The sequence below is a fragment of the Dipteris shenzhenensis genome, chromosome 9, assembly GCF_047967505.1.
Source record: "Dipteris shenzhenensis isolate YYH24624 ecotype China chromosome 9, Dip_SZ_1.0, whole genome shotgun sequence".
Lineage (NCBI taxonomy): Eukaryota > Viridiplantae > Streptophyta > Polypodiopsida > Gleicheniales > Dipteridaceae > Dipteris > Dipteris shenzhenensis.
The window spans coordinates 21,626,749-21,647,112 of NC_141604.1; the positions used below are offsets into that span (position 1 = coordinate 21,626,749).

At 48.1% G+C, this 20,364-nt stretch overlaps 1 protein-coding gene across 1 annotated transcript in view; it reads right to left on the minus strand.

The window, feature by feature from the left end:
• Positions 1–20,364, minus strand: part of LOC147898364 (uncharacterized) — a 206,955-nt gene that overhangs the window by 98,255 nt on the left and 88,336 nt on the right. The window contains exons 9-10 of the mRNA XM_087378766.1: positions 3,478–3,542; positions 3,328–3,394 (exon numbers count right to left, since the gene is read on the minus strand). Coding sequence (XP_087234892.1) covers positions 3,328–3,394; positions 3,478–3,542 — 132 coding nt within the window. The remainder of the gene's footprint in view (positions 1–3,327; positions 3,395–3,477; positions 3,543–20,364) is intronic.

Genomic DNA, 20,364 nt, shown 5'->3' on the forward strand with positions numbered 1-20,364 from the left:
ACCTTCTATTAATGCTTGAAAGATTTTCATACAAGACAGCAGCCTTGAAGGTCCTAAGTATGGAAAAAACCGGAAAAGGCTAAAAGAAAAACCGGCCTATTCCAGAGAAACCCAGCTCACTACCTAGGGGATCTCTGGAACTGCAGCTAACAGCCAAGTGGGGGGACTATACAGCCAGCGAATCCCTCACGGAGTCAAGATGTAGAAAACACCTGCAGGCCAAAAGCCTTGCAGAAATGAGCACGTCTCTCGATAGTCGCCTTGGAGCCTGGAGTCCCGCGTTCCCAGGTGGACCGTAGAGTGTAAATGATATCCTGCCATATAGCAACTAGGGTAGCCGTGGGTGGAACCGGGTGCTCACCCATCACAAGACTCCAGTGAGCCACCCAAATGTTCCAAGCCGTGATACTAGCTACCACCTCCCAGACACTGTCCTCCTTGGGAGGAGGAGCTAGACTGTCAGGGGGGACTGCCTCGTGGAGTGCGATCCTCTGGATGCTCTCACCCTGTATCCGGTAGGCTGGGGAGATCTCATCAATCTGAAACACGTGTCCTCCCTCTATCAACCAAGCCACCATCCCCCAGATGTAGTCTCTATGAAGACTCTGCATACGTGTCATGATCCTGAGGGCTCCCATCCAGATCCTCGCTGTGCTACGACAGCTCCACAGACAATGCGGGATAGTCTCCAGGGCACCATCGGAGCAACAATGGCACTGTCCGTCCACTCGCATCTACTCCAACCATGGTCTGATGGGCAAGCCTCTGTGGGCGGCCAACTAGAAGAAGTAAGAGATCTTCCTCAGCCGCAAGCTGGACCACAACCGTGTCCAGAACCTAGAGCGCACATCCCGGGGCACTCTCTGGGTCACCCAATGTCTCTCCCTCGAAGGGGTCCACCTCGACGAGTCCATCTGAAGCCTCCTGCCAATCCGTGTGGTGTAGGAAAAGAAGGGCACCTCATCCACCTGCTCAGCTAGGCCGCCCCTGGAGGGCCAGAACCACTCTCTCCGATCCCACTGGACCTCCCTCAGGGGTCTACCCTCCCACAGCCAAAGGTGCCATCTACAGGCATCCTACTCTGAGATAATGGGAGGGCACTCCTTCCCCAAACGGCCCACCACTCTGATCATCTGCCAGTGTATCCCATCAAGACTCCCATCCATCTCGGGGTCACTCTTAGTGAGTGGCTGAAGTAGGCCTCCAGGTCCTACACGGAAGAAGCTGGGGTGCGTGCTGCAGCGCTGCATCAACATCCTCAAGGGAACACCAATATGGGAAAACTGCCCCAACCATCTGCTGTCTCTCCAAACGTGAAGTCCTTCCCACCAGGACTCTGGAATGGCTAAGTCAATCTCGCCCATCCGTTGCCCTGCCCCTCGCAGATGCACTAGGGCATCAAGCCTCACCTCTTTCTCCATAGGTAGTTTGCCCAACGGCCAAAGGACCCTGCTGGACCACTGTCCCACTGTGCCCAACCAATGTGAGTCCGCTGTCCGAGCATACGGCCCTCCTAATCTCTAATCTCTGGGTGCCACATAAGGGGCTGGTGCTCAAACTTCTCTCTGCATCTGGGCGGAGCACGGATGAGACCCCTTGCCAGTCTCTGCCATACCTTGTGAAGACTCCTCATCAGGGGGAAGCCCTACCCTGTAAGGGGGGCCTCTGAGAAGATCCATCGATGTGAAAGCTGCCAATGTCCCCAAGTGCATGGGGTGTTCCTCAGAAGCCCTCGCTGTAAGAGGAGCTTTCAAGGCTCTGCACCTGGGGTGAGGCCACAAACCACCAACTTGCCCAGAAGGTCTTCTATCTTGCTCTTGTTTCCCATTTAGTGATTTTTCTATATCATTACTTTGCAGACAATATCTAGCCTCACATAGAGATGTGCTTTCTTCCCTGGACAAAGGCCGAAAGTGACTAAGCTCAGTCAAAGATTGGCAAGTATTTTGGCCCGAGCAACAATGTCCCTCAAGGTCTTCATATAATTTTTGCCATAATCCAAGATAACGGATTGCATTCTAGCAACAAAAGCATTCCATACATAATCCATAACAATGAGACTCTAATGCAAAAGAGGCTGACAGGCATCATAAACCATTGCCTAGTATGCATCATGCTCCAAATAACTGTTGTTTACAAGGAGCAGCCTTCTTTGTGTCAGCCTATTATCTCGCATTTCATGTAAAGAAATCCTCAACCATAAAGGGACATAGTCATAATGTGTAAATGCATAATCCACCCACATTTTGGTAGTGAGATTATCATAATGTTGCCAATTGACCCTATACCAACGATCCAGGCGAGCCTAATAAGAAGAAAGTGCATTATGTTGGAATGTGTAGCCTGGCAAACATGGTTACGATTCCTTCCGAAGATCAGCCAAACTGAGCTGAAGTAATAATTGAGACCAATGATTCCTTTCAAAGGACAGCATATGAGTACGACCATATGTATTATCTTCCTATTGAGGGGCATTATTAAAGTCTCCACAGAGGAAAGCATGATGTTTCTCCAGGGATATCGCTGCATATCATCCCAAATCATATCTCTACCACGAGACGATGGTGGGGCTTAAACTGAAGCAAATTCAAAGATCTCTCCCTGAACAAGACACTGCATTACAATCCATTTGCCTTGAGTATCATTAAAGGCAACAGTTGGCTGAAGATCATGCTTCACCAAAAAGACCACACATGAAAAAGAATGCTCTCCCGCATAGAAGATGTCATAGCCAGCAAAGTGACCATGTGGTCCTGCATACATATGCTGATTGTGCTCTTGTCGAGCCACTATATCAGCCTGCCAATTATTGAGATACACCCAAACTAGCTTCCATTTCCTAGCATCACACAACCCCTGTGTACACACACACACACACACACATATATATAGGGGGGGAGGAGAAAGAGAGAGAGAGAGATGCACAGAACACACAGTATGAATGTAGAGAGATTAGTGTGTGCGTGCATGCACGCATGCATGTGTGCTGCATGCGTATGTGTGTGCTCGTGCATTGTACATCTGTGTAGCTTTTTATCATGGTGCTTTTGCACCAAATGACCCAAAGGAGTTACATGTTTTAGATCTCTCTTGGGCTGTACCGTACACCTTCCATTTGACCTTGGTTGGGTGGGCCTTTCCTCAATGATGGCTAAGCGTCGATGATAGCTTTGCATAGCCATGTGCTCGATTACAACTACTTCTTGCCTTGCAAGTGCACGCACAAGCACACTCACGGGGGAGCACAGGAGAAATACTGCAATAAAAATCCATGCCTCCCTTTCGACACTACACGATAGAGATTTTAAAACAATAATAATATCTCACTTGTTCAAGATGAAACTCGAGCAAATCAACACGTAGTAAGAGAACTCATTGCCTTGGCATACAAAACCTGCAAACCAGTGAAATGGTTCAATTATGACCTCCTTTTATAATATACATTGAAAAAGCTTTGAAAGACAAAAACGAACTCACCAAGGCGTGAGATTTCACATGCTAAACGAGCGAGACCTGCACCAGGAACTAGGCAACAAGGAGGCCTGAAGAATTAGTACAAGACAAATGGTCAAAAGTAACTTTTTGGGCATGCTCCTTACTAGAAAACCAGGTTCTTACATTGAACAAACCCTACTATGTTAAAAGACAAAGCTGTGAAACAAAGCCTCTACACTCTAGCTCTGAGAGATTAAAGAGCTACATTTTTCTTTCAAAAATAAAACAATGCACAAACCCACCCTTTCCTAACTTGACTGCTCTACAACTGAATGTTTTCTTTAAAAAAGAAAGAATGGCGTATGACTTTCAAATTCCCATCCTCATTTTGAGGTTATGGGACCCAGATGTGAAGTTTGTGAAAGCAGACAGAGCACTTGTAACAGACAGCAAAGCTAACAGATGCTCTCTCTAGCCCGTTATCTATCTGTAAATGTGGAAGCGTGTACTAAACTGATAGAAGACACATAGACACATGTGCTTGCATCTGTGAGTGTGTGAGAATGAATACAGAATCGGGCTGGCCCCACCTACCGACTCTCTCTCTCTCTCTAGCCTGTTATCTATCTGTGAACATGGACGCATGTACTAAACTGAGAGACGACACGTGTGCTTGTGTCTCTGGGTATGTGAGAAACACCTGTAGCCCCCTCGTGGTCAGAAACCAAGGGGTCAGAAACCAAAGGAATGCGGGATTGGGTTACCCCCACCCCCAAAAGAGTATTTACCATTTATACAAATGTCGCCAATAGGCCGAATATACAACTATCTGCCCAATGGTTGAGAAAAGGACACTATAGATGAAGGAGGATCCTTTCCTATATGTGGAGATGGACAGAGGCTGATTGCTCTTCTTTTCCCTCTTCCTATCTGTTGCTCAGGGCCTGCTAGTCCGCACTGGAACTGCTGGCCTGATGAGACTGGTAGTGCAAAGGCTAATGGAGAAACAAGGGGAAATGGCTCCTAGAAAAGGACACTGGAGATCACTTCCTGTAGGTGGAGATGGAGACAGGTTAACTACTTCTCTCCTCCCTCTCCCTATCTGGTTGCTCAGGGCCTGCTGGTCCTCCCTGGAACTGCTGGAGGTAGCAGGCTGTTGAGGCTGCACTGGAGCTGCAAATGCTGATGGAGAAATGATTGTAAATGGCCCCTTATAAAGTCCTTTCGGTCAAACTCCTTCCACAGACCAAGCCTGTAAATCTACAGACTGCGTGAGTCTGTATATTCAGACTGGCTGGGGAGCCCCATTAATATCCCCATCCTGCCTGGTAGTCTGCTGATGTTCCTACGCTGTTTGCAACACACAGCAGCCTCTTGTTGCCTACTGCCTGCTCGGCTGACTTGTACAGCTACTGTCTTCCTGATGTCACCCACTGTATAGCCTGATGTCAGCCCTCTGCTGGCTGCGCCGGCCTGTCTTGCACCTGCAACTGTTGTCTACTGTTTTGGGCTGCAGGGTTGCCACAAAGGCGGCAATGCCATGGGCTGCAAATCCCATGACAACACTTGAAGTTGGAGAAAGCTGAAATCAATTGCACACACTCATAACACCAAGAAAATATGGGCTTTCCAGGAAACCCTTACACAGATTAAGTCCAAGAAACACATGCGCCATAGTGCCACATGTATTGTGCAAAAATTATCATTACATAGCCTATAGGGGACCCTAAATAGCATAGCTTAATTGATGTCAAGTCTAGATCTGAACTCTACCAAAAAAGCTAGCACGCTAAACACTCGTTGCCCAAGTCATAACATAGTCTTGACTCATTATTACAAACCATGCAGGTATTATCGAATCTATCGCAGGCATTACCCCAACAATGCCCCCATACTGCAAAATATTTGTGATGAGTCTGATATAGAGGACATCATATGAACCATCAATCAAGCTACCAACGAGCAAGATATTTCTAACCCCCCGTCTACGAGTGGCAGTACAGCAGCGCCTTGGCAATCAAGAATCCCTTGAAGCCCGACTCTTCCATCTTGAGGTGGAAAATCCTAGGAAGGAGGCTCCTTACAAATTGTGAAGTTTGCCAAAGCAGAAAGGATACACAAATGTGGAGAACCTTAAGAAAGTTAAAATAAATTGTGCATATAAAATCACCAAAAAAATTGTGGATTTTGTCGGAACACATGAATCCTAAACCAAGAGTAAGTCATACAATTGACACAGGGCATAGTATCACAAATGTATGATACAAAATATTGTTATTGCACAAAAATACAGGGTGCAGAATTAGATTCTAGATCTCAAAACTACAAATACACTGAAACCCTAACACTGGTTACGCAAGCCATAAACTCGTGTTAACTCAAAATTACAACCCATGCCAAACTATTGTGAGCATTACTGCAATGATGGACAACATACAAAGAAGTGAAAACACCAAAAAGGGGGAGAGAAGAAAGGAGATTGACGGGTGAGGTCTTTCATTTTTCAACAATAAAAGAGGAAGAAGAGAGAGAAGGCGGATTGACCAAGTCATGGCATAACAGTAATCCAAATAGTCCAAGAGGGATACAAGGTTCAAGGTCTTAAAAGACAAAAGGCAAGCAAGCAGGCCTGTGCAAAGCTTGAATACCTATTGAATAAATTGTCTTACCAAAAATTACTAGATTTTGCTAATAAGCCGGCTTACATTAAGGACTGGTCAGACTCACTAAAGACCCAGTACAAAAAATTTGGCCAAAATAATAAGGCCTGCGCTGAAAACAGAGTGTTTATCAACGATCCAAGAGACGCCCAACGTCAGAAAGAGACACCTTCCAAGGAGTCTCTTCCTCTACAGGTAACACTCATATCAAGTAACAACCTCTTAGCCGACGACAACACAAAAATTTCTCTATCAATCAAGGCACCCCACCCTCTAGACACCCATTGATTCGTACACCCCCAGACCCCGCCAAGAACACTGACGATCTTGAGATATAGCCAGATGGCAGCCACAGACAAGGAGAAGTCTTGTACACAACCAAAGAAACCAGCCCGCCACTTTAGAAAACCCAGAAAAGAATGCATAAGACTGGCCCACTTCACAGCCAGGCCGAGACATCTCCAAATGCCTCTTACTACAGCACAATCCCAGAATAGATGCCTGACAGACTCCACCAATCTGTCACAAAGGGGACACAGGGGGACACCCCAAAACACCTCGCAAGACGACCACGAGCAGGTAGCCAATTGTGTAAAATTTTCCACATCAGAAAACTCCCCTTCCCCACCTTGCATTCCTGGCAGATGGAACAAAGCTTCTTCCCTCACCAGGATGGCCTTCTCCGCAACTTCCATTTTTCATTCAGAAACCGCATCGTCGACCTGTCCTTCATCACACACAAACGCACACCCCCGCCCCCCCCAATATGCCACTCAGAGGAAATCTTCTTCAACAGAACTTTACCTTTAAGTCTCCACTACCTTTCTCTTCCAGCAAGAAGAAATAACATAGTTAGTAGGCAAAATTGGAATACGGTGAAACAGGTCTGCTATTTCCCTCCCTAGAATTAAGCCAAAGCATTACCCACTGCATCCATGGATTTCCAATCAGCCTTACAGGCATCCCATAGTTGTTCCCATCTACGTAATCCTTTTTTCTGAATAGTTCTGGTTTTGGCCAGATCTACAAAAGCTAATGGCTGGTGATGCTTCGACTCCACCAAATGTTCTCCAACAAACTAGAGTCCTCTCTCAAACCATCCCTCCCCTTCCACACCCAGAGAGGAGCCCATGACCTTCCAGGCCCTTACCAACCCAGCCACCAAGTCATGGCCAGAAACCTTCAGAGGAAAGGAAGTAACAAGTCTGTCATACCAGTCCATATGGGACCACACCCCAACCTGAGAACCTTTCCCACTTTCAACAACCCGTTTGTGTGATCTACCCACGCGGCCTCGCAGACGAAAAACCTTGGCAATCATTTACTAAGTAAGGCCAGATTCCTAACCCTGACATCTGCAACCCAAGGTCACCCCTCAACTTAGGGGCTTTCATCTCTTCCCAAGGTATATCATGGAGCTTTTGTCTGCCTTGGTCCTTATCCCACAGGAATATCCTAAACATCCATTCCAAGTCAGGCCAATGAGACTTCATAAGATTCCAAACAGAAGCAATATAGACAGCGCTGCCCCCCCCCCGGCGCTGCTGCCTGCGCTGCCCCCCCCGCTGCTGCTCCCGTGCCCCCCTCTGCGCTGCTGCTCGCACTCCCCCCCCCCCCCTTCCCTCTCCTCCTCTCCCCCCCTCCTTCTCTCCTCCCCTCCCTCTCCTTCTCTCCTCCCCTCCCTCTCTCCTCTTCACTTCTCCCCCTTTCCTGCTGTCCCCTCCCTTGCTGCCCTCCCTCTCCCCCTTCAACCTCCCTCCTCCTTCAACCTAGACTTGCTCTCTCTCTTATCTCCCTCCGTCCTCACCCTCTCCCTTCAGGTGTACCCCCGTTTTGTTGGGGGTCTCCTGGGCATCAGGAAAGCGGACCGAGTTTCTTTATTGTGTTTGAGTCGGCCTTACCCACCTTGATTGACGACTGGGCACCCATTCAGTCAATCCATTACTGCACACCCCGGCCGCGAGAACCGTCACATTTTCAAAAGACGAGCTGCAGCAGTTGCAAAAGGACTTCGAGCATGAGTGTTCCACGACTCTCTTTGCACGTATCTTTGGTTCACACCCCTCCAGATCACAAGCTAGAGATTGGATGCTTGTGGCGCTTCCTCAGGACCTCGCCCCCCACCTTAAGGATGTTCGTTTGTTGGGACGAGCTTTCTTTCAGGTGTGCCTAGATTCCCCAAACGTCACGAGAGACTTGCAACAGGCAGGGTTTCTACTTCTAGGCTACACGAGGACTTTTTGGTTTCCCTTTCAACTGGGCTTTGACCCAGTTGAAGAGGACAAACAGGGAGCTTCTATTTTCATCAGGTTCCCTGGTCTCCCCTCAGTTTATCACCGGCTTCTTTCAGTTATTGGCGAGATCCCCCCTCTTCCTAGCGAGCCTTCTTCGGCTGCTGAGGCGGTCAGGATGGATGGGGTACCCAGAGTTAGGGTCCTTGTCCATGACCCTAATATTTTAGATGACCACATCATGCTACAGCGACCCGATGGGTCTTTCTTCTGCCAAAGGTTCGAGGTTGCAGGTCGGCAGGACCAAAGCAAGATTTGCGAAGTCCTCGGGGCACTTCGCCATAGATTGCCCAAAGAAGAAAAAGAGGCCGAGAAAGCAACCAGCTCGTACTAGCTTACGACAGAGAACAGGAGTAAGACCCTCCGCTCCACAGGCACTGCCTCAGACACGAGCTCCCCCTTTCCTAGGGTTGCTCGATTCCCTCCTGCATCCAGCACCACCTCTGGCCCACGGTGGGTCAAGCCCTCTACTTCAGAGCATACTTCCACCGCTTCGGAGGCATCCCCCTTGGAGCCTCGGGAGGCTATCGCCGTGGAGCCTAGTGTCCAGGAGCCTTCTTCCACTCCACCCCACAGGCTGTACCTCCCTCAGCAGCCCAGGTTGTTGGCACTTCGTCCGCACCACTTCTTGATCAGGACCCAGTACAGGTGCCTCCTTCCGTGGATAGAGGGAAGGGGGTCTTTCATTTTCTCCCTACTTCGATACGAATCCTTCGGACCCCCTCCCCAAGACTGGCTCAGCGGAACTCCTTTTTCGCTCTTGAGGACCTCTCTGACCTCCCAGATTATGATTTTGTACCTTCCACTTTCGGAGAGCTAGTTATCGGCACCCCTTTCGAGAGATCTTTCTCTCTCTCACATGTGGCCTTTCCTCCCCTTGGACCTCGTGTGTATGCCAGGAGATCAGCTCCGATGGAGGGTTCTTTTTCCGCCACCACGTCGGGTAAGGTATTCCAACCCGCTTCCTCCCGCCGATGAGGATAGCCAGTTGGAATATACAGGGATTGGGCGGCATCCCCCATCGCCGTCGCAGACAGCTGATCAGGAATCAGCTCCATCCAAGTGTGTCAAGTGGTGGTTGCTTAGACATTCTTTTTCTTCAGGAACACAAACTGGATACTAGAGATTGCTCCAAGTCAAGTAAGCTACTTTCAAGCCGGACTTTTTGGCTTCCTGCCTTGGGAACCAGAGGAGGTACATGCATATCAGTTTCAGATTCTATTCTCCCTCTGGTCATTGGACACGGTACCATCACCCCCTCCAGGGCCCGGTGGATTTTACTTTTGACTGACGGACGTAAGGTTGGTTTCCTCAACCTCTACGCTCCGAACAACAAAGGGGACCGTGTTTTTTTTTTTGAAAGAGTTGCTCTCTTGGGCTGACATTGCTGATTCATGGATTATTGGAGGTGACTCCAACATGGTTGAGGCACCATCTGATAAGCAAGGGGGAAGAGAAGGTGGTATTGATTCCCTCGAGAGAGCAGCTTGGGATGCCTTCTTGTTCAGATTCAGTGGCAGAGATGTTTAGTCAGATGATGCATTTCATATTCAGTCTCAGTCAGTTTTGTTTTTGTGGTCGAACCGTAGGGCGCAGATGCCTATCCATGCTGGGATTGACAGATTCTGTGTGGATGACTGGGCTCTTGATAGAGGGGGGACAGTTTGGACTGCACCTGGTGTCTCCACCTCCGACCATTTTCCGATAGTTTTGTCTATCTCAGAGCCCCATCTGAGAGGACGGTCTCACAGCATCAGGATCCTCGATGCCTTATATACAGATGAGACTCTCACAGAGGCAGTCTTGGAGATTTGGGTTTCTCACTTGCAAAGGGGGGTGGCCGGTCCCTCACATGTGGCCACATCACTTGCCAGTATCGACGACTTTTATCACTCTGTCGCTAGTGCTCGGCAAGGTGAGATACTCAGGCCGGAGATTGGTATCCGCCGACAATTGGCAACCTTGTAGAGGAAGGAGCAAAGACGACCTTCAGATGCTTGGATACAAGAGTGCCTTGCTATAGCAAGGGCTCACTTGCAGACATTGCTTGATCAGAGAGCAGAGTATGCCTTTCATGCACGGGAGTCCTTTTGGATATAGATGGGAGGGAGAGTCAATAAACAGTTTTTCTTTGCACTTGGACCCAGACATAGTAGAGATAGTGTTAGGCAGCTTGTTGACTCTGACAGCGTTTTGCAGTCTCATCCGGATACTGTCATGCACTTAGCGACATATTTTTATGCATCCCTTCTTTCTGCAAATCCTGACACACAGGCCAGAGATGAGGCTAAAGATGTAGTTTGGCAGAGTTTACCTGTGTTGGTCACACAAGAGATGATATGCTCACTTGATGCACACTTCACCAACACAGAGTTCAGGAATGCTCGCTTCGCCCTTCATAAGGGCAAGTGCCCTGGTTCCGATGGTCTTACTCCATCTTTCTTTACAGCCTTTTGGGATATGATAGGTGATCATATTACTTCAGCCCTGCAGGGCGTTTGGGACTCGGGTGAGATGCTTGACTCACGGACCGAGGGACTCATACACCTTATCCCAAAAGGTGGCAACATGATTGGAGACCCATCACTCTTTTGGGCACCCTATACAAAATCCTTGCCAAGGCGATCAGCATCCGATTGCAGCCCCTTCTTCCAAACCTCATCCATGATACTGAGACAGGCTTTGTGCATGGCAGGAGCATTTTTTATAATATCTTTTATTTTTGGGAAGCCACAGAGTGGGCTATGTAGAGCAGGCAGAGGCTTGCAGTTCTACTCTTGGACTTTGAAAAAGCCTATGACAGAGTAGAATGGGGTTTTCTTGAGGGCACTCTCCTACAATTTAGTTTTTCAGATGCATGGATTAGAGGGGTGGCCTCCCTTTACAGATCAGCCCATAGCTAGGTTTTGATCGGAGGATATACTTCTAGAGGTTGCCTTTCAGCCTGTCAGGATTGCATGTTTTGTGGACCATAGAGCGGGCTTGCAGTGGTACTTAGACCCTGACTCTATGCTCTTGGCCCTGGGATCCTTGAGGTTGTGGTTATATGGAGGTGCACCTATCAGGTGCTTGCAGTGGGACCCAGGAGAGTGGGAGTGGATAGATCATGGGCACTGAGAGAGGGGGATTCCCTTCTTTCGTTTCACGGTTGGTAATGCTAGGAGATTGCAGCTGAGCATTAGGGGTTGGATTCCCTCCAGAGCCCCCCACTGGGACAGCTTCTTCATCACCGTAGATTTGTGTAGGAATTTTTGGAGGAGGCTCTGGAAATCCCTCAGAAATAGAAAGATCACTCTTTTCATTTGGCTTTCTATTCATGGAGGTATTGCAGTGAACTAGTGGAGATCACAATTTGGGCCTGATCCCACTTGCCCTCGCTGTCATTCTGCAGAGGAGTCAGTGCGACATTGCCTTTGGGACTGCAATCAAGCGAGAATTGTTTGGAAAGGAGTTACTCGGATACTCAGCATTTTTCATACTTCCCCTTTCTTCATGACTTGGGACTCGGTCACATGGTTATCCCTTACTAGGCCCCAGGTGTTTTATGAGGGTGAGCCTTCTTCTTGGGCTCTCTCGATCCGCCGACAAGTGATAGAGCCCTGCTCTCTTCAGGATGTACCACATATTCCTTTCACAGCTTCACATGTTTCAGTGGACACCTCTTGGGAGATTATGGCTAGCATTTCCTCTTGGCACATTTGGAGAGCCAGATGCACAGAGGCCTTGGATGACACCCAGATACACCCATCACAGGTGTTCACGGGTATTTGGAGTGACATGGTTCACACTTTGATAGCCATATGGGCTAGCATGCAGGGCCTTTCACATGCAGCCTCTTCTAAGAGAATTGTATTTCTTCGAGTTTGGAGGGGTTCTCCCTTTTTCTCAGACTGTTTGTGTTACGCTCTAGCCGAGGTAGCATGACCTCGGAAGAATCAGTCGACATTTCCCTTAAAGGATCTATGTTTGTAATTATTTGTTTGCGCTTCATGTAAATGATCGGGAGGGAATTAATGTCAAGGTCCTAGGTGAGGGTTGATAGCACCAAACTAGGTGGATCTAAGGCTAAGGGCCTAATGCAAGGAATGTGCCTAGGGGCAAAGGATATTAAAGCATCCCAAGAGAGGGGTGAAATGTTGCATTAGGAAGGCCCTATGATGATGACATGTGGCATCTAGATCCATGTAGGGAGATGGGGCTTGTTGAAGCTAGAGAGAGAAGAGAATGAACTGTTCACGTACGTTTTTGTAATTCGAATTCTCTGTTGGCTCTCTCTCGTTTTTCAGCAAGGTTGGCTGGGTGGAACGATAGTGGTGCTTCTCCCGTGATCTGCCTGTAGGTGGTTAGTAGTTAGAGTGTTACAATTGGTATCAGAGCTAAAGGCTAGGAGATAGAGAGGGGACGAATTTTGATCTGACAGACGACATGTCTGTTCGGTGGTCATCCCGCACTAGTTAGAAGGAGATTGCGGGATGTTAGGTGAAGGCTTTGGAGCGCAGGTGTGACGAAGATCAGCGTGATCTGAAGCGGTCGGGTACTAGGAGCGTGGGGCGATTCGGCTACTCGTGACCTCCACGCGACGGACAGACTAGATCGGCGCTGACCTGCGACGTGATCGACGAATTTTGGAGGGGTGCTGCCCGTGACGACGAACAGCAGGGCTTGGGGACAGCGTGGTGGCTGAGCTTGTATTACGGGAGACCTTCGAAGCAATTCGTGGGTTTGGACGTGATCACGGAATAACCCGTGAGCAAGGTGTTGGCGCTGCCCGTGGTCTACGACAGAATGAAGGCTTAACAGTGACACGACAGGAGCAAATTGACCAGGGAGGCGGAACACACTTGTGAGCGGAAGCGTGACAGAGATACGTATCGAGGGAGCCCTTTGATACTGGGATTCCAAGGTGCAGCATGGCATGACGCATGGTGGAGCGCTATTCGACGAGCAGCTGGCCACAAATTCAGGACTTGGACAGCGAGGGCGAAACTGAACGCATTTCCCTGGATCGTGCACACAGTGGGATTGTGTATACAGTGCGGGAGACTGTTGGTTGGATTTGCATGGATCGAAGAGGGAAGCGATTCTTAAGGCTGTGACGAAATCGTTGATGACCAGGGGGCTGCAGGCTTCGGGATATCTGGCTACGTGGCTGGCTGGCCCGTGACAGTTTTGACCTGATTCCCTCAGACAGATTTCGATCAGAGAGCTACGCCTTAGCAGAGGAAAAGAGGAGCGCATGATTTGTTTGTGGAGCTGAGGCAGGAGCGAACAAGACCAGGGAGCACTTTATCTATTTTCCCTTTTGGTTTTCGTCATTCTTGTTTTGTCAGAAGCAGTTTAGGCTTTTGTGGTTGTAGCAGTGTTTGCAGTTTACGATGCTATAGCAGGGACAGATTATGCCTGTGTGCTTCAGTCAGAGTTAGTTTGCAGGAAATTTCCCTAGTATAGGGAAAAGCGCTATTTGGGTTATGCATGTGTCAAATGCCTAGTCAATGTGCATGTGGATTGCAGGTATTCCCTAGTGTAGGGAATTGTGTCAGAGTGTCAGTACACTGAATTGTGTCAGTTTGTAAATACAGTGTTCTAGCGGTGTTTTATTTATATTTATATTTATATTTATATTTATATTTATATTTAATAAAAAAAAGCAAAACACCCATTGACCTGAATGGAAGCAGAAGAAGGGGATTCCAGGAGGGACCCTGGTGAGTCAGGAGTCCGGCCGACCCAGCAGGTGTCGTGCCCAAGAGCTCACACCTTATCTGGCAGGATTGCACTACTTGAGGATGCCTTGCAGCAGTTATTAGCGCAGCAGTTACAGGCAATGCAGGGCAGTCTAAACTTAGGAGAGCGATACACAGTATGTCTGCCAGACCTTCTCGAGATGAGAAGGGAAAGGCTTCAATGGAACCGGAGTCTAGCATCCAAACGGTCGAGCCTAGAAAGGCTAAAGTACCAAATATTGCCAATTACAGGCCAGAAAAGTATTCTGGTCGGATGAACGACCGTAGTTCCGATGTCATTGAGACCTGGTTACACAAATGGGACGAGGCGTTCGCCATTTGTGAAATCAGAAATGCCATCACGAAGATCCGCGAGGCCACCCACATGTTTAGTGAGGCAGCGGATCGGTGGTGGATTAAGCAACAAAAAGATGGTATAGCATCCACTACCTGGGAGGGCTTTAAAAGAGAATTCAGGAAACACTTCTTACCTCCTGACGAAGCATCCCGAGCTTGGGATCAGTATAGAAACCTTCGTCAGAGAAATTTGTCAGTGGCAGAATACACTGATAAGTTTCGAGAGAGCGTAATGAAGGTTGATGAACCCCTGCCTCAATCAATCCAAGTGAACCACCATTGGAGTGAAAAGGAAAGTAACCCCAATGGCAGCCCGGGCTTGGTCTAAGTCTCCCTTAAACCCAGAACAAAGAGAAAAGGCGAGGAGAGAAGGCTTGTGTTTTGGATGCCTTCAGCCTCATCAGTGGAAGGACTGTTCACGGAATAAAGATCGTCGGATGGCTGAGATGGTGGTCTCAGAATGCGACGTGGAAATGGAGGGAAGTCCCAGAGCGGAAGAGATGCAGATTCAGCTAGCGGGATCTTCTCAAAGGTTAGTACCTTGTTTGTTATGTGTGTCTGTTGCTAAGCTAGTAACGAGTGCACCTGATAACATCCTAGCCCGCAGCAACGGGGTATACAGCCTTTAATGATATGGAGTGAAAAAAGCACGTATATCAATTCAAGATGAATGATGTGCTTTATGTCTTGCGAGGTGAGAAAGATATACCTCAGGGACCATTGGTTTCCGTGATGGAAATTCGAAAAGCTCAAGAAGAGTTTTTATTCCTTTGCACAACATCGGTAGAGCCGGTAGATGATTCTTCGGCTAGCACTGATGTTACGCAAAGTGGTGAGATAGCCAAGCTGGCTAATCTTATAACAGAGGAGTTCTCTGAATGTTTTAGGGATGAACTACCTTATGGGTTACCTCCAGAGCGGAATGTTCAGCATAAGATTGAGCTGATCCCGCGGGCAGAACCTGTAAATAGACCTCCCTATAGAATGAGTTTTACTGAAGAGGCGGAGGTGCGTAGACAACTAGAAAATACCTCAAGTTGGGGCAGATTCAACCAAGTTTCTCACCTTTTGCTTCGCCAGTGATATTAAAGAAGAAAAAGGATGATATGTTTCGCCTCTGTATAGATTACAGAGCATTAAATAATATCACTGTTAAGCACAGGTATCCGATGGCTCGGATTGATGATTTCCTAGATGCATTACATAGAGCCGTGATTTTCAGCAAGATAGATCTTAAGTGTGGCTAACATCAGATCCGGATTAGAGCCGCGGATGTGCATAAAACCGCTTTCAGAAGCAGGTTTGGTCATTATGAGTTTTTGGTAATGCCCTTCGGACTTACCAATGCTCCAGCGACATTCGTCATGCTTATGAACGATTTACTACGTCCGTATATCGGAAAGTTTGTAGTACATTTTATTGACGATATTCTAGTGTTCAGTAAAAGTATTACTGAGCATCGTGAACACTTAAGAAACGTGTTCAGTACTTTGAGGAAAGCCAGTCTTTATGTAAATAAAAAGAAAACTATACTGTGTATGGTTAGGCTTGAATATTTAGGATTCATAATTACTCCAGAGGGGGTAGAAATGGATCCGAAGAAAGTGGCTACGATACTAACTTGGCCAATCCCTCAGAGTCTGACCGCGTTTTGCGATCATTCTTGGGATTTGTCCAATTTTATAGAAGGCATATCAAAGGATATTCCGAAATAGTATCGCCATTGAAAGATCTGACCTCAGATAAAGTACCTTTTATATGGGGACAGAATCAACAAGAAAGTCTTCACACCATAAAACAAGCTGTGGTCACAGGACCGGTGTTAATGCAAGGAATGTGCCTAGGGGCAAAGGATATTAAAGCATCCCAAGAGAGGGGTGAAATGTTGCATTAGGAAGGCCCTATGATGATGACATGTGGCATCTAGATCCATCGAGGGAGATGGGGCTTGTTGAAGCTAGAGAGAGAAGAGAATGAACTGTTCACGTACGTTTTTGTAATTCGAATTCTCTGTTGGTTCTCTCTCGTAATTCAGCAAGGTTGGCTGGGTGGAACGATAGTGGTGCTTCTCCCGTGATCTGCCTGTAGATGGTTAGTAGTTAGAGTGTTACAGGAGTTGCTCGGATACTCAGCATTTTTCATACTTCCCCTTTCTTCATGACTTGGGGCTCGGTCGCATGGTTATCCCTTACTGGGCCCCACGTGTTTTATGAGGGTGAGCCTTCTTCTTGGGCACTCTCAGTCCGCCGGCAGGGGATAGAGCCCTGCTCTCTTCAGGATGTACCACTTACTCCCTTCAGAGCTTCTCATGCTTCAGTGGACACCTCTTGGGAGATTTTGGCTAGCATTTCCTCTTGGCACATTTGGAGAGCCAGATGTACAAAGACCTTGGATGGCACCGTGATACACCCATCATAGGTGTTCACAGATATTTGGACTGACACGATTCACACTTTGATAGCCATATGGGCTAGCATGTAGGGCCCTTCACGGGCAGCCTCTTCTAGGAGGACTGTATTTCTTTGAGTTTGGAGGGGTTCCCCCTTTTTTCTCAGAGGTTTCTACCGGATTGAGATGGCACTATCAGCCCCAATCCTTTCTCTTTGGCTCTTGAGCTTCTCATGCATTGCCTAGTATATCCTATATGGAGCTTGCTCTAACGGTTTTCTTTAATACTTAATAGAAGTCTCTTTTTGTAAGAAAAAAAAAGACCCCGATACAAAGTGCCAGACAACATCAAAGCATACACATTCTCTTTGTCTCGGACTGCACACTTAGCATCATCAAATATGACCTGAAAGCCTCCAAAACCCAATGGAACAAACGGTTTTGGAAACCATGATCCCAATCATCGGGTCTAACACACGGATTAGAAAACATTTTAGCATCCTGATCTATTTGTAAATACCACTAGAGTGTAAAGATGAGCAACACAGAAGTTTTAGGACCTCCTCAATGTTGACAAATCTGCGAACGGTTGCTTCAAACTTGACTTCTAACACACTAGTAGAAAAACGTTGAAGGAGAGATAGTGAGTCAGAAATCGAACAAAATGATCCCAAATTCAAGAATGAAGGGGTTTTTGAACTCTCGAAGTGCAATGGACACCAAAAACAAGCAATGGTTGCCTCAGAAGTTTTAGGACCTTCTTCTTGGGCTCTCTCGATCCGCCGACAGGTGATAGAGCCCTGCTCTCTTCAGGATATACCACATGCTCCCTTCAAAGCTTCCCATGGTTCAGTGGACACCTCTTGGGAGATTTTGGCTAGCATTTCCTCTTGGCACATTTGGAGAGCCAGATGTACAGAGGCATTGGATGGCACGCAGATACACGCATCACAAGTGTTCACGGGTATTTGGACTGACACGGTTCACACGTTGATAGCCACTTGGGCTAGCATGCAGGGCCCTTCACGGGCAGCCTCTTCTAGGAGGAATGTTTTTCTTCGAGTTTGGAGGTGGGTTCTCACTTTTTCTTGGAGGGTTCTACTGGATTGAGATGGCACTATCAGCCACAGTCCTTTCTTTTTGGCTCTTGAGCTTTTCATGCATTGTATGGTGTATCCCGTATGGAGCTTGCTCTAACGGTTTTCTTTAATACTTAATAGAAGTCTCTTTTTGCCAAAAAAAAAAAGAACAGTCCAAGCATTCCACCCCAATGAGACCTCCTACCAACCACAGAATTTCACTCTCAGCATATCCCGGAACCATTCAAACCTCTGCTTCATGAGATATCCAGTCTCAATGGTGCTCCCAGATACCTGACGACTATTATTATCCAATGCTGGATAATAACAGTCCAAGCATTCCACCCCAATGAGACCTCCTGCCAACCACAGAATTTCTCCCTCAGCATATCCCGGAACCATTCAAACCTGTGCTTAATGAGATATCCAGTCCCAATGGCGTTCCCAGATACCTGACGACTGTTATTATCCACTGCTGGATAATAACAGTCCAAGCATTCCACGCCAATGAGACCTCCTACCCACCACAGAATTTCTTCCTCAGCATATCGCAGAACCATTCAAACCCCTACTTAATAAAATATCCAGTCTTAATGGTGCTCCCAAATACCTGAAAAGAACGCCTCTTCCAACCCAATGAACAAGAAAAGACTCATGGATCTCCCTAAGCTTGAAGCATCACAAAAATTCATAACACAGAAAACAAAATGTCCACCTTCTCTTGTTCTCCTTTGTCATGGTGATGAAATATGTTTCTGACAATAGTCTTCTAAGCCATTTAGCCTCACATGCACCCGTTATGAGTGCCCTGGTTGTGAGTGCCCTATATTCTGCTTCCGTTAAAGACAAAGCCAGTTGATTGCTTGTTTGACAACCATAATATAGCACCTTTACCAAGAAGAAATTCATATCCTTGTGTGCATCTCCTAGTCTAATGATCTCCTATAAAGTCATTGTCAAAGTATCCATGCAACGGATTCTTCTGGATTCAGCAGAGAAGCTTGCTACCAACGAGGTTGGCTGGGAGGAAAAACTAAGTGCCGATCAACAATCGAGGGGGAGCTCCCGTCTATAGCTGCCCACCACCGCCCGTCGCCATCACCCAGCCCCTTGGCAGCGCCCTGCTCCCTTGGCCACGCCCTGCTCCCTTGGCCGCGCAGGCTCCCTTGGCAGCGCCCTGCTCAGGTCGCCCCCCTTCAGCCCGTCTGGCCGCGCGTCGCGCCCCCCTTCAGCCCGTCTGGCCGCGCCCTGCTGGTCGTGCCCCCCTTGCCCTTCAGGTCGCCCCTTCAGGCTGCCATCTAGGCCACCTTTCAGGCCGCCAGTCGCTGTTGTCCGCCCCTCCCTTGCGCTTCAGGCTGGGCTGCTTCAGGGCCCTCTCCGGGGCTGTTCTGCTCGTGTTCCGGGGAGCTGAGTTCCTAGGCTGTTTCCAGGCATTGGCGGAGCTTTCTGCTTCAGCATTGAGCGGCTTGTTTTCATCCCACGCAGGCTGAAGTTTGGGGCATTCTTTAACCAGGTTTTTGGGGATTGACTAGTGGTTGGTTGCAAGTTCTTGGTGGGTATTTTCAGCAGAGGTAGCTCCTCCCCTCAAGACAGTGCAAGCTGAGACAATGGAGGACACTAATGCCACTCCCGTCGCCGAACCTGAGGAGATTGAAGTCAAATTTTCTTTTCCTCCCGACATTGTGCAGATGATTGAGGTAGCAGAGGAGGGTTTTCGTTTGACGCACATCATTGGCTTTCTACCCGGTAAAGGCCAATAGTTACGTGATTGGGTGTACACCAGCATGGCCTCATTGGGTGTCTCAGTTACGGTTTTCCGATTGCTTGGCAGAGGATACTTTTCTTTTGGCCTTCAGTCTGCAGAGCAGGCTCAAAGAGTACTTATGAGCTCACCGATTCAGTTTCAGAGCAGAGTCATCCATTTGTGGCCTTGGCGGAAGCACTTCAGTACTACTTCCCCGGGACCCCTGCGGGTCTCTTTTTTTATGCTTTTCCTTGGACTTCCTGATGAGGTCAGCTCTTGTCGCAGAGCTGTGGAGCATATGGCGAGTGTGGCAGGTACAGTCATCCCATCAGGTGCTAGACTTTCCTATGCTCAGTCACTTGCCGGTACAGGTGTTATGAGGGTCAGACTCACTTCAGAGTTCCCCCCTCCTCGACCTTTGCCTACTTTGATTTCGTACTCCACGGGAGATGGGGTCCAGATGCAGCAGAGGGTTTTGTACGAGGGTCTTCCTGATCAGTGTCTTTTCTGTCGAAAGAGAGGTCACTTTATTAGAGATTGCCCCAGTCGTCGGCCTCGATCAGAGACTCCGGATCCACCTCATCCTACGAGTGACCTAGAGCCTGCAGTTCAGCCTTTAGGGGTCTCTGAGCCTGCTTCGACTCATTCAGCAGAACGAGAGACTCCTCCGAGGGAGCCTCCAGTGGA